The sequence below is a fragment of the Protopterus annectens genome, chromosome 10.part0 (genome assembly GCF_019279795.1).
Source record: "Protopterus annectens isolate FY-2018-M chromosome 10.part0, PAN1.0, whole genome shotgun sequence".
In the NCBI taxonomy this organism is placed as follows: domain Eukaryota; kingdom Metazoa; phylum Chordata; order Ceratodontiformes; family Protopteridae; genus Protopterus; species Protopterus annectens.
Window position 1 is genome coordinate 774,449,267 of NC_056744.1, and position 15,289 is coordinate 774,464,555.

Genomic DNA, 15,289 nt, shown 5'->3' on the forward strand with positions numbered 1-15,289 from the left:
GTGCCACTGTGCCAGTCTTTGAATATCTTTCTATATCTGTACAACTTGTTGACTGTGACTACAATTCTAGCACAAGTCTCACCACATCTGATCTGAAGTTAAATCAGATGAACAACTTAACATAGCTGCTATTTCTTATCATGAAAGGGTGTGTGTGTGTGTGTGTGTGTGTGTGTGTGTCTGCGCATCTGTGTGTGTTTGGGTGCATGCACTTTTCTTCTTTTTTTTTTAAGCAGGCTGGACATTGATTATTTGTTGCTCAATTATAGCAGGCTGGCTGAATGCTTGTAGCTGTTGTTTGTTATGTTGTTATTGCTGACTGAAAAAGGGCTCCCTTAGTCCAGACTGCTCAGCTGTGAAAAAATTATCTGCCACACAGCTGTATAAACTGCTCTTGCAATCCTGTTTGGGGTTCATGTAGTTCTGGCTTAATACACCAACAATAAAACATCAAAAGACAGACAGAGAGAGGAGATCTAAGTGGCACGCCATTCCAGAAAATTGCACCTCTACTACAACAATTTACCAGTACGTCTGATAATATGAGATTGAGCCCAGTGTGAAACTGATGCTCTAGCATCACATCAATATCGAAAAAAGACATTAGGTAAAGCAAACAAAAAGGACAAAGCACGGGTACTGCATGTCAAGACACAGACTTTGCAAAAATTAAGCCTTGCTACAAAAAGACTGAAACAAACTAATAATGTGCTGTGAAGAGAGACATAGAAAAAAATGAGAGAATTACTATGGGATATTTCACTACCATACAACATGCATGCAGTGCTACAACAGTGCTAGACTTAAACACTGCTGTAGAAACTTTACTTAGCAAATCTGGTCTGTAAACATCGATGCTTGTAATAAGAAAAAAAAAAAGTCATCAGATTTCTTACCACATGAGCTGGGACTTGCTGCATTTTGGCTGCTGGTGTTCCTGGCCGTGGGTAAAACTGATTAATAAAAAGACTTGGAAATTTGTACTCCTGAACCAGTTTCATGGTTTCTTGAAAATCTTCATCTGTCTCCCCTGGAAACCCACAGATGATATCAGTAGCAAGTGTAATTCCAGGTACCCTAAGAAGAAAATGTTAAGAATGTTAAAATGTTCCACTTGCAAAAGATATACTATGTAGATATGAATGAACGGTTTTCCCTTTGGGGTGAAAAAAAGATGTATTCCACAAAGGCATTTCAGCTCTATTTTAAGTAATAAAGTAACACTTCAACTGCAAAATCAGAGCATAAGTGTAGTTAAACTTTATTCTTTTGTAGCACACAAAATACAAATGGAATTAAACAAAATATCAAAATATACTGACAGTCTCTAAAATATTAGGAAAAGTGGAGTAAACAGAATGCTTAAAAAAAGCATAACTAGCTGCAGTGGCTGTATTACCCAAAGAAGGTAAAGAACTATTAGACCCAGCCTCACATAAACCCCTTTCAATTTTAAACCACAATTCTAAAGCGTTTATGTCTATACTAACTAAAAGTATGACAATGGTTTTGCCAAAATTGATAAATACAGATCAGTGTGTTTTTGTGGAGGGGAGGTACACATTTGACAACATTAACAGAACAATGATGATCCAGAGAGAATCAATGTAATAGTAATGTTGACTGTGGGTCTAGATGCCAAGAAAGCATTCAACACTAAGATAGGATTTTAGAAGTATGGCAATGGAAGCATTTGCTTTCCCTGATACAATAATACAGTTAATTAAAAGGAGGCAAGAATAAAATGCAGGGGAGAGTCCTCTCTGATAAGTTATGTTTGAACAGTGGAGCCAGGCTGGGGTGTCCTCCTCCGCCATTTTTATTTGAATTATATTTAAAGCTAGTGGCAAAGAAAATAAGGGACTCAGAAATGCAATCATACAAATGGTATGGTAATCAAGAAAATTTGGCTTTATTTGCAGAAGACAATACTTTGTTACTTTATAAATCCAGAAAAAGACATTTCAGTTTTGTGCAACATTTTGAGACAGTTTCAAGTCCTTTCAGGGTATAAAAGTAATGAAGATAAAACAAAGGCTACAGCCATACATTATGTATCCACTCGAACTGATTCAGCAATACCTATATTTATGGAGACATGAAAAGGCAAAGTAGTTAGGAATATGAAAAGGCTTCTATCATGGCAGCTAAGAATATTTGGGGAGAGACTAAACAAAAGATGATACAAAAACTGAGCAACTGGAAGCTCTTTTTTATGGATATGAGAACGAAAATACAAGCAGTGAAAATTGCTTTTAGTCCCTTTAGTTTTACATAATAGGTCAGACAAATTTTTTACCAGAAACAGGAGAGGTTGTGGACAAATAATTAATAAGGAGTTGAATGACTATCTGGGAGGGAAGAGGGCAAGAGTTAAGTGGAGTAAAATGATATTTCCAAAAGAACATGGTAGTTTAGGATTACTGATTTGAAGGGATGTTTTAGAGATACACAGTTAAGGCTTGTATACATAAGGTTATAACAAGCAGAATGGTTTTAATTCAAAATGGAAAGGGATGATGAAGTGGGGGGAGTACAGAATAAATGACAACCATAAAGAAAATCATATTCATTAAGTTGAAGAAAGCATTCTAAGAACAAAGCCAATACGGGAACAGAGAAAGGTAATTTTATTAACTGGGATGATCTCAAGTAGTAGTACAGAAAATACGCAACAGGGTCTGGAATTTACTGGAGAAAACTGGCAAAGGAAACAAGGTATTTGGAGCAAAAAACTAGAGAGGGAAAGGTAATAAATAGAGTGGGATGAGGCCAAAAAGTTGTTTGGACTGCAGGTTAGAAACTGCCTTCCCTATCAGATAATGACATCAGAGTATAGGCAAACAGAAAGGGATAGGGGAGTCATAAATGAAATATCTGCTCTGTTAAAGTTTTAGTTGAATCTAGAACAGAAGATGCTGTTTTAAAAAAGGCTAATTAGTAGGGCATATACGATACTGCAAGATAAATGTAAGAATCAATCAGAGGTTAGAAAAAATTGGGAAGAGAGAGAGAATGGAAAAGCAAATTACAACATAACAATGGGAGGATATATATATATATATATATATAGAGAGAGAGAGAGAGAGAGAGCTCTCAAATATGCAACACTGTCCAGAAGCTTTAGTTTTTTTTTTTTTTTTTAACTTGAAGTGTTTGCATAGGTATTTTTATAGCCCAAGAAGACTTCAAAGATTTTTTTCCTCAGTTAGATAGTAAATGTTGGGAGGTGTGATGGGAAAGAGATAACTGTAAACCTGTCTTTTGGAAATGTAAGGAGTTGGCAGATTTTACAAGTTCTCCACCGAATACTCTGTCAGAAATATTGTGGGAGCAAAAGGCTGTAAAAGTACAGAAATATTTCTTTTGAGTTGGGACACAGGATCCAAATAGCCTAGACATAAATAAGGCCTTATTAAGTTCAATTCTGTTGGATGCCAAAAAAATAATTACTATAAAAAGGAGATCAAAATGTAAACCATCTGTAATTGAAGTACTGAATATTATAAAGGAGATAAAAGACTGTAAGAGGGATATTTAGAAAAGGAAAGGAGCAAATTGCAATGGAATTTGTGGGAACAATACATAATCAACAATGTTCAGGAGAGGTGAGATTTAAAGGACGGTAGGAACTGAGCAATTTATGTAATGTTGGAGAGAAAGACAGTTGTTATAAAGAAAGAAAATATGTAATGCATAACGTGAGTAAACAGAAAATTGTTAATATCATCTGTTTTCTTTTTTATTAATGTATGTGCCTATGCCTTAAGTGATAATTTATTAAAGGTGTTTAAAAATTTTTTACAAGTGATTGCAGCAAGTACTTGCTTATGAACACAGCCAAGAGGAAGTCTATAAAACTAACTAACATTATCACTTAATTTATTAAGGGTCATGGAGAGCTGCAGCCTATTCCAGCACGCACATGGTGTGAGGCAGGGAAGCTAATCCTGAACACATCACCCATCACAGGATAAACACATATACATACACTCCTACTGAAACACAGCACACACTCCCTATGGTCCCAGCAGGGAAGCTAATTCTGAACACATTGCCCTTCACAGGATAAACACAAATACATACACTCACAGTGACACATAACACACACTCCCTATGGCCCATTTGACGGAATGCCAGCTCACCTACAGCATGTGGATGTGGAAGGAAACAACAGCTCACAAATGAAAACACAGGAACAGATTGAAGACATGCAGACTCCACACAGAAGGTACCCCAGCTGAGGATATAAATGGAGTACCAAGCTGTGTGACATAGTAATGGTAATCACTGTATCATCCATTTGTAAAACCAAGTACTACATATATTCTTAATTAAACAGTATTCTTTACTGGCTACTGCTCTACATTCTCAAAACAGATCAAAGGTAATACAAACAATTACCGAATCACCACTTTTTGAGATTACTTTCTATTACTGAATACTAGACATCTCTTTCAGAACTGTAATTAATTGCTACAGCAAACACACATGTGACCCAAACTAGTTAAGTCTAATTTATAACCATCACAACTATCAGGTTGATCACATACAATATATCCACAGCCCAGTTCACATACAATGTATACAGTCTGGTTGGTCACATCACATTAATGCAGTGCCTCTAAAACCATATCATATTTCATCCAGTTTCAATATATAAAATGCCAAAAGACATTTAAACCGTGGCCAACAAAGTAGATGTGAAAAACATGGGCTTAGGTCTCAAAGTCTACACTGCTGCTAACAATTTATTGTTAATTGTTGATAATTTTAGATTTCCAGTTTCTTACATCTTTAGGCATTACCCAGGCAATCCTTTCCACAATCAGTACTACTGACTGTCAATTCAATCATTAACGCTGTAAAGTCCCCTCTTAAATAACTCTTCCTCCCATAAAACTGCACCCCCTTCAGAGTCATTAAATTATCATAAAACATTTGATTTCAAGCCCATCCCAACATCTGCCAACAGAAAATACATTCTCAATCAAAAGCCAGCAACATTGCTCAGATAATCTTCTAGCTGAATACAGTAAATGTGCAGCAGATTCCTTAGCTTATGCAAACACAGTTGCAATAACCTACTCCAAAAAAAGAAAGCTATGCCCCTAACATTTCAAATGAATCTTATAACCTACCCCTACTCAAAGGCAGATCTTCCACTGACATCAATAATTACAGACCAACAGCCAACCTATACACACATTCAGTCTTAGAAAAATGTATGCACTACAAAATATTTAAATTTTTAACAAAAATATTAGTATCAGCCACTCAATGTGGCTTTCGATCACATCAAAGAACTATCACAGCTCTTCCTAGCTTTGAAACCACTATCAACAACAATAGGAAAGGAAGTAACTAAGTGTCAGCACTGTTTTCTGACCTATCAAAAGCTTTCAACATTGTTTGCTACCAAAAACTACTCAACAAACTCTCCTCCTTGGGTCTTAAAGTACTCAATTCTCTCTTGGTTCAACAGGTACCTTGGAGGGAGACTACAAGCAGTAAAAATGACAGAATGACATCTCCTTTTTCTCTTTGTGCCTGTGGTAGTGCCCACTGGATCAATTCTTCGTTATTTGTTACTTGTTCCCCACCACTTCTTCTAACCACACCAAAATTAAACTCATATTAAGACCAAGCTCCTAGGCATTACTGATGCCACACTATCACAAGAGACAAGCTGTAAGCAAAACACACAAAAAATGGCATCCTATCCAAAGTGAAACCATACTTGAATGAACAAGCCAAGAAAGCCATTATCTCTACTCTTCTTCTACCAACTCTTCTTTATGCAGCTGTCAGCCTGCAAGCTGTCCAAATAGCTACGCTTGAAAAATGTTGCAACAAATTAGCTAAATTTGCTGCTAACACTGCCTGGCACTAAAACAATTAAACTGGACAAACTTGCCTAATTATCACACACTTTCACAACTAGTAACCATACACATTCAGAAATTCTGCCAGAAAAATGCCCAACTCTAAAAATTGTGATCCAACCTTACTGCACATAGGACACATCTCCTGACAAAGCACTACTGCTTTGGAGTAAATCACACACCACTGCAGCCAACTCCTTGTGCTCTTCTCCTCCCACATCTCCAAAGAAAGGAACCATCCCTCTTTTTCTGAGACAAACTAATCACCTGAAATCCTTCAAGCTACAACTGAAACAACACCTAAAGACTTGTGGCTTTGCTCACGCTTTGGCCTTTGCTAAACTCCCATAACCATTTTACCCCCTGAAATGACTACTGAAGTGACTATATTGTGTAACTCACTTTTCTACTTCTTTATTACTATAAGATACCCATTGTGTTGCCCTAGCATTTTCATTATGTGTACTGAGATACCCATTGTGTTGCCCTAGCATTTTCATTATGTGTACTGAACTTCAGTTTGATTTATACTGCTGTTTATCTAAAAAATGTTTTTTTCTCATCATGGTTTTACTGTCTCTAAAACTGTGTGTGTGCATGTCTTCTGTAGGAAAATTTAGCCTCATGGTCATGGCAATAGTTATTTTCTCACAACCATTCATGACTATGAATGCCTGATTAAGACCAAACTGATAGCTGGCATCTAGAAAAGGAAGTTTCATTTCTGATCACTACTTTTTTGGGCGACACATATATATGCTTGGTGAGGTGGATTTGTGATGCAGAATGAAAACAAATGCAGTGATAAAGAAACACACTTCATGATTACCCTGCAAAGCATTTTTCTAGTACTTCTCAATACCTTCACCCAAAACATACCACAAAACATACCACATTACTATTTCCTGTAACATCATGAATGTGAACACTGTACAAGATACAGATATTTTTTTCCCTGCGCCACAAACTAAGATACATTCATCAATCATTTGTTCATTTTCAAATGCTTATTTTATCCTAGTCAAGTTTGTGAGCTAGATCATACCTTTCCCTGACACAATTTATAGACATGACAATTCACCTGTTGGCATGTCTTTGGAATATTGAAGGAGAGACCATGATGAAAACCCATTTAGACATAGGGACATACTCTTGCATCATACTTCTGGAGAGACCATACAATTACTTCCATTTCCAATGTATACAGTGTGCCTTATTTTGGAGTACAAAAAAATCTTGAACTTTAAAAAGGGTTATTTCCAAGGAATAATGAAAATTTCATTTTTTTTACCAAAATATGGGAAACAGCAAAAACTATTATTCCAGACTAATGCGTACTCTATTCAGAATAAAACAGTACTACAATATTTCAGGATCTTTATCCAAACAGGCATTTCAAATAACTCCATAAAACGTTTTTCAATATTCAGGGTAACAATGTATCCCTTTCTGATTTCAGGGATATCCTCTAAACTTCTCCATTCAGGGATACCTTTCTTCAAAATGTATCAGTCCCTGGAAACTCCTCTTGGTTTCCATTCCTAAACTAAGGAATCAGGGGTGGTGGCCCTGATACACATCTACAGGGAGCTATTGTCTATTAACTACCATGGGGTTAATTTATCTGCCTGCTGCAGACTCTCTGCCACACCCTCTTCTGTATGTAGTAGTATGTTTCCCTGGATAAACAGCAGTTTGATACCTTTGTTCAACAGTAGCTATGTCACAGGCAGTGTGATTAAACATTCTTCCATTACAACAACTGCATGAAATACACCTTAATTTCCAAATTTAGAAATTCAGTTTGAATACCGACAAGTAACACTCCTAAACACTCACAAAATCGTTTAACAAAATATGTGGACTATGGACGAGAAATTAAATCATGCTACATATACACTGGCAGTTTCATCTCCACCACCCGGAAGACTAAGACCAGCAGGACTTAGCCAGGCACTTAAAACCTTCTCAGCTTACCTTAGGCCTTCAATGGATCCCAATGCAGATCTCCAACAGCAAACAAAAGGTATGTATAGCGTGAAACAGTACTTTTATGCATACCCCGCCAAATATGAAGATGCCATTAGGCTTATCGCAAAGGATGCTGGCTGAGGTTGGTGAAGGACCTGAAACTGGCAATGCAGATCTAGTGTACAAAGTACATTATTTTTGAACATTGGGATTTTCATCACGATCAATAGAGTCCAAAGCTAGATATTTTAGGTCACTCTCAACAAAGAATGCACTAAAGAGTGGAGGTGGCAAAGGTACAAATAGGTCTAGAAATCATATTCAGCTTGCAGTGGGCTTGCAAAAGTGTTATGAGATATCCATGTGGCAGCCACACAACTATCATCCACTGAAGAATTTTTGGAGCAGTCTTGAGAGCGAGCCACATTATCTGAATGAGCATTGGTGGAATCTGACAAGGGTTTCCCATACTTCTGATAACAAAATTCTATGCATTGCAAAAGCCAAAAAAATGATAACTAAAGATACTTTGATACCCAGTTTCCTAGAAGAAAATGAATGAAAATTTGTGCATATTTATATATGATTTTGATTCTGTCTGAGCAGAATCTATGTTGTCTGTTAATGTCCATACACTGAGATAAGTATTTCCTGTGGTTGCTGTAAACATGAGAAAACAATGGGAAATTGATGGCTTGATCAAGGTTAGACTTGGACCACCACAGATAATGGTTAGTCCTTAAAAACACACAGTATTTGTGTAAGATAACATATTGTGGGTTGGCACCCACAGCTTGGAGTTCCTGGGAATCCTTCAGTTTGAGGAACATAACCATATAAAAATCTTTTTTTTTTCCATGACAGATTTCAGGTCTGTAATCTCAACAGTTTCAATGGACAAAGTAGAGGTCTCAGGGGGAACTAGCAACTTAACTGAGGACCAAAGAAGGAGAAGAAGAAAGATGCATCTCAAAAAGCTCTTGCAAACTTTGAGGGAAGCCAAAGAAACAATAGTAGTACCTTGGTTAAAATTATAAATAGCGGCTGAATGGACTTTGATGGAAGAAAAGCCAATGACCGAATCAAGCTGATGTGACAAATGCCAAAAACATAAGCTATACAAAGATTATGCCTTCTGGCAGTAGCGCAGAGAGAGAAACATGTCCTCTTGCTATAAGTCATCATTCTCAAGCAAGGTCTTTGGGCAGAAGTAAGAATGTGAACCACTCTATCAGGGTAGGAATGGTCTTTGGCCATTAACCATCAGTGGAAAAAAAAATGGGGCAGTTAGTCTGAAGAAATGAATGTCTGGCTGAGGCTTGCTGGACAGGTGAGACAGGAATTCCTGTACAGTTTCAGATGGATGCTGCTGTCCAAGAGATAAGGCCAAAGCAGTGGGGAAAAACACTTGAGGCCAATAAGTACTTGAGAGGATGACTTTGGCATTACAAGTCCAGTGCTGTGTAATTAAGCAGGTTACCATTTTGGTCAGCCATAGGGCTCTTTTTTCTACTTGAGTGTTTGCCTCCTTCCCCTGTAACTTAAGTAAACTGACTCTTACATTAAGAACTATAATACTTACCTTATAGCTTTAGGACACCTTAGGAAACCTTGTAAACTGCAATAGCCTGACATTTGCACAAGTAACCCTTGTAAAAATTCCCAAAATTGTATACTGTTGGTCTTTCTTTCCTGCTAAACATAAGTGAAATTACAGTGCTGAGTGCAAGTAACATTAAAGGTGCTGCTGTAGCGTTGTCGCCTCACAGTAAGACGGTGTCCAGTTCGATTCTCAGCTAGAGCGTCTTCTGCGTGGAGACATGCGTGAATGGGTGTACCTTCGTTGAAGGTTGTGCGTCAGGGCTGGTAACTCGGCACATAATAGTCAACTACCAATCATTAGCAGACTGGAGTTCTGCTGTGGCAACCCCTAACCGGGAAAACCGAAAGACACAACAACAACAAATGAGTGCAAACAACATTATAGTGCTGAGTGCAGATTTTAGGCCCTTACATTCAACTTACCTCTGGTGTGGTGTCGAGTCAATCAGGGTATTCCCTGTAACCACTCCTACTGCCTTCTCTTTCCCCCCACCCCCCCTCTTTCCTCAAACAGGTTAAACTGCTACAATTCGGTACAGGCATCATTTTCAAATCTAGGTGCTTAGGATTTCCCTCTCTCTTCCCCCCTTGGCTGACCTGGTGTGACTCAGTGTAAGTTTCTTCATTGTATGGCTCTTTTACTGTTTTTTTTGTAACTGAATGACCTGCTGCTAAATTCTGATTCTGCACAGAATGCTCTGTTTTATTGCAGATGCTCTATAAGTAGCTAGTGACTTTACTGAATTTCTGTGGTAATATTTGCGTTTAAACTGAAACTGTACCTAGAGAAAGTGTATAATCAGATCTCCTACTTGCTGCATGTGTTTTTAATGTTTAAATTGCACACACACATTGAAGAAGTGCTTTTATGACTTGAATAACTTGGGCTAGCTATACCTGAAGTGCTTTTACTGGCAATTTTCCAGTTGTACAATTGTGAACAATTGATTTAGTTTTTCTGGTATAGCTTTAAAATCTGGCAAGTGTTTATTTACTGCATTGCTCTCTTGCTTAGGTTTCTTAGCTATAAATCTAAGTTCATTCTTAAGTGTGCAACTTTATCCCCCTACCATCAAACCTTTCTGAATGTATTATAAAATAACTGCCTGTTGTTGCCTTCATGCTTACCCTGGAATCTCTGCTTTTCTCTTTTCCTAGTTGAACTCTACAGTTCCCTACAAAACGGTGTCTACAGGACTATCAGTTTCTCTCAGCATTTAAGCAGAGTAGGTTGCACACAAAAAGCATTTGTTAAGCTTTCACTTACAGTGCTGTGTAATTAAGCAGGTCACCATTTTTGTCAGCCATAGGGCTCTTTTTTCTACTTGAGTGTTTGCCTCCTTCCCCTGTAACTTAAGTAAACTGACTCTCGCACTAAGAACTATAATACTTACCTTATAGCTTTAGGACACCTTAGTAAACCTTGTAAACTGCAATAGCCCAGCTGCGCTCGGGCTCTCTTGGCTCCCCTCCCTGGCCCCAATTCCCTCCCGCCCCCAGTACCTCTAAATTTATAGTACTATAGCCACTCCCCCACTTTCTAGATACTATCTGCTTTCATCTGGGATAATTTGTCCCACCCCCATTCTTCTCCTACATTTTAATAGCACCTATTAGTTTTCATCTGGCATTCACCCATCCCCCTTCCAGTACCTTTACCTCACCACTCTATCTTCTGGTGTTGCATCACCAGGTAAAACAGTTCCTTAACTCACTAGCTGAATCACAGATAATGATATACTCCTCTTTACTACCCCTCTTGTTCGCACCATACCTCCTTACCTTGTATGAAAACCAGTTTCTCACGGGATTTCAGGTCCCAAAAGGCCATGCTATCACCCCAGCTGTAAATCCTCCCATCTTCAACCATACTTACAGTACCAGGTCCTATCCAACATCTTGTTCAGTCTATCAACATCTCAACCCCAGGCACATTAGCTCTAGATCCAAACACTACCACAAACTAATAAACAAATTCCTGAAGTTCATCACCAAGTATAGACTTAACCTAATACTTAATGGTGATATTCACCCCAACCCTGACCCACCCACTTCAGATACACATACCCCCACTACTTGCAATCTAAGCTACAAACCTACACTTAATAGGCCAACTAACTCTCTCCTAGCCTGTCATCCCAATATTAGAAGCATTAATAACAAGGTACATGAATTGCATGCACTTCTGCATGTCCACTCCCCTGAGATTCTCTGTTTATCTGAAACCTGGTTAAAACCTAACACTACAGACAATGAAGTGTTACCACCTGGGTACAACATACACAGGCTGGATCGTGCTTCGAGGAAGGGGGGTGGGGTAGCTGTACACTATAAATCTGAGTTGAATGTCACCATAGATGTAATACAACCACCTCAGATTAATAACTCGGAGATTCTTGCCACCAAATTGCAACTTAATAAAAATAAATGCATTGATACCATCTGTATGTACATACCCCCAGGTAACAATATATCTACACTTGAAGATATCCTGCACTGGCTATCATGTCACTACCCCCAAGAAACCCTACTACTTGGAGACTTTAACATAGACTGGGGCACCTGTTCCTCAGAATCCCCAACCACCCATATTAACCTGCATGCATTTACAGAAATCATATCCACCCCTACCAGGATAGGTAAACCCAACCAAAAAGAAAGCATACTTGACTGGGTACTCATAAATAGTTACCCCCAACCGTACACCTCTGGTACCCTCCCTGATGGCCTAAGCGATCACCTTCTCACCTATGTAATTAAGCACAAAGCCATTAATTCCCAACAACCCTTACTCAGCAAGGTTAGAAACAATATAAACTTTGACCCTGTCAAATTCCGACAAGAACTACACTCATGTAATTGGTCTATTCTAAAACACCTCCCCTTAGAGGAAGCAGTAGCATGCTTTAACAACAAATTCCTTGAGATCCTTGATTTGTATGCACCTGTTTGTTCAAAGAGAACAAAGGCAAAAACTGCGCCATGGCTTTCTAAAGAGTCTAAACTCAAAATTACCCTTAGAAACAAAGCATGGGGTTTATGGCGTTCTTCTACAGACCCCCCCCCCCCAAGATCACATTAAATACAGGCAATTCAGGAACAAAACTAAAAAATCCATTTTACAAGCCAAAAAAACAATACTACTGTAATTTACAGACAGTAAATCAAAATAACCCTCAGAGGTTTTGGGCAGGTTTAAATAATCTACTACATCCTGGACAAACTTCAACCCCAGTCCCTGCTGCTACTATTGATAAAACCCCTGAAGATGTTTCTAACAGTTTTAACCGATTCTTTACTGAGACAATTCAAGCCCTAGCTAGCCAACTACCTCCTAGCTCCCCTGGTCCTGAAAGTAGCACCCCTAGAAACCTACTCGCATTCAGCTTCCAACCAGTCGCCACTTCACTTATCCTTACCTTGATCAAAAAATTAAAGCCCACTACACTTTCTGTTGATCAACTCCCTGCCGAGTACCTACAAAAATCAGCTGATGCTATGGCTTATCCCGTCTCAATACTAATCAATCGAACCATAGTAGAAGCTAAAATTCCCACCATCTGTAAAATATCCTATGTAATCCCACTTCACAAAGGAGGCAGCTCTACTGAATTCTCCAATTATAGGCAAATAGCTATACTCTCTCCACTTGCAAAGATTATGGAAAAATGTATTCATAGACAACCCATGCACCACCTAATCCAGAATCACCTTATGGCAGACATTCAGCATGGTTTCCATCCTCATCACAGCACTACTTCAGCCCTCCTAGCCTTTACCAACACCATAAACCATAATCGCAACGATAATTATATATCCTCAGCCCTCTTCTTGGATCTTTCCAAGGCATTCGATATGGTTGATCACCAACTTTTAATCCACACCCTGCAAACATTCTGTCTACATACTAGAGCCCTTCAATGGTTTCAATCCTACCTGAATGGTCGACAGCAGGCTGTCCTCTGGCAGAACAAACTCTCTAACCTTCTACCCAACACCCTTGGAGTACCACAAGGCTCTATACTAGGGCCCTTGCTGTTCTCCATCTTCATTAACGACCTTTATACTGTCATCCCAAAAGTCAGCTGTATCCAATATGCTGATGACTCTACTCTAATTTGCTCGGCCACATCTCCAATAGAGTTATGGTCAGCTACCCAGACCACCTTTAATACAACAGAAAACTGGCTTTCTGAACATCGTCTGATCCTAAATCCCAAAAAAACTAAAATGCTGTTATTTTCACCAACACGTAGATCTACCGCTTTCACCTTTACCATAAATTCAAATGATGGCACAATAATCTCCCCTGACCCCTCTACAAAACTATTAGGTGTCATCATAGATAATAATCTAAAATTCGACCTACATGTTAACCAAACTATCAAAACCATCAATAAAAACTAGGGTCACTTTACAGAATAAAAGCCTTCCTAACCCCTCCAGCTAAAATTGCCATAGCTCGCTCTCACCTTCTTTCAACCCTTCTGTATGCACCCCCTCTACTCTCGAATTTAAACAAGACTGTCCTTAACAAACTCTCAATTTGCTACAACCACATTGCCAGGTTTGCCACTGGGCTGCCATTTAGGACACATCATTGCATCAATCTAAATCAGCTTGGGTGGCTTGAACTATCCAGCCTAATCCAGTATAACCAACTGATTATGGACTATAAAATCCTCTGTAATCCGAACAATACTCCTGCACTTAAAAATATTATCACCCCCTATAACAATCCTAGACCGCTTCGATCCTCTAACAAACTACTAATTCAAATTAGCAAAATTAATAACACAGCCGGTGATTCTCTCTTTGCAAACTCTGTAAGTAGATCCTGGAACTCTCTTCCAGCTGATATTACCTTACTTTCCACCTTAGGTCAATTTAAAACTAGACTCAAACAACATTTGTCAGTTAACTGGCTATGTCACTGTATCAAGCCTGGCTAACTCTCTCTAGAATGTGTAAAAATCTGTTATCCATCTTACTGTATAATTTAATTTAATCCTGACTTACGCTGGGGATTAACTCTAACCTGTGGAACTTGTTTAACTTGCTTACTTATGTAATCTCTGTAAATAGTCTGTTTGTATTATGTAATGCTGGTATTATGCAATGCTGTATCTGCTTACCCTTGGAGCTTTTCTCCCCGGGCCTCCGCTGAAAATGGACATGCATCCAGTCGGACTATCCCAGTCAACAAATGTAAAATAAAGAAAGAAAATAAATAAATAAAGTCTCACTATAAGTCTTAGCCTTCACTAAAAATTTGGCAATAAGGGGAAAATGGGGAAAAGTGCATTTCTGAGATATACTCCCAATGGGAGAATAAGGGAAATTTTGCAACATTTACAGTTGGCTGGGGATGCAAACAGTTCACAGGAAGGTTTCCAATATGGACTGATTTGACGTGGGAGTAATCAAGAAGGTAATTTGAAGCAAAGGCCCACTACTCATACTCTCATGGCTTCCAAACATAAGACAATGATTTTCCTATGCTTGTTTATATACCAAATCACCAACATGTTGTCAGAGTGGATGGCAATAACACTGGAGATGGAAGAAACCTGAACTGTCTGCAAGGTGAGAAGGACAGCCCTCGTTTTTCAGAATGTTGAGGTGCAGACTGACCTCTGGTAAGACCAGGTGCCTTAGAAAGTCTGCCTTTACATAATGTATAAAACAAATACTGGAAACAGCTGAGAGAATCCAAAGATCAAAGTAGATGTTGTGAAAACTGGCCAGTGACCACGCAAAGACCACCAGGATGTAAGATTCAAAAACCAAAATTTATTGAAGCGCTTTTCGTCTGCTTAGTAAGCAGACTT

At 38.6% G+C, this 15,289-nt stretch overlaps 1 protein-coding gene across 1 annotated transcript in view; it reads right to left on the reverse strand.

Moving 5' to 3' along the window:
• The window catches only part of LOC122814201 (threonylcarbamoyladenosine tRNA methylthiotransferase-like), a 2,095,726-nt gene that overhangs the window by 847,967 nt on the left and 1,232,470 nt on the right, over positions 1–15,289 (reverse strand). Inside the window, exon 5 of the mRNA XM_044086806.1 lies at positions 897–1,077. Coding sequence (XP_043942741.1) covers positions 897–1,077 — 181 coding nt within the window. The remainder of the gene's footprint in view (positions 1–896; positions 1,078–15,289) is intronic.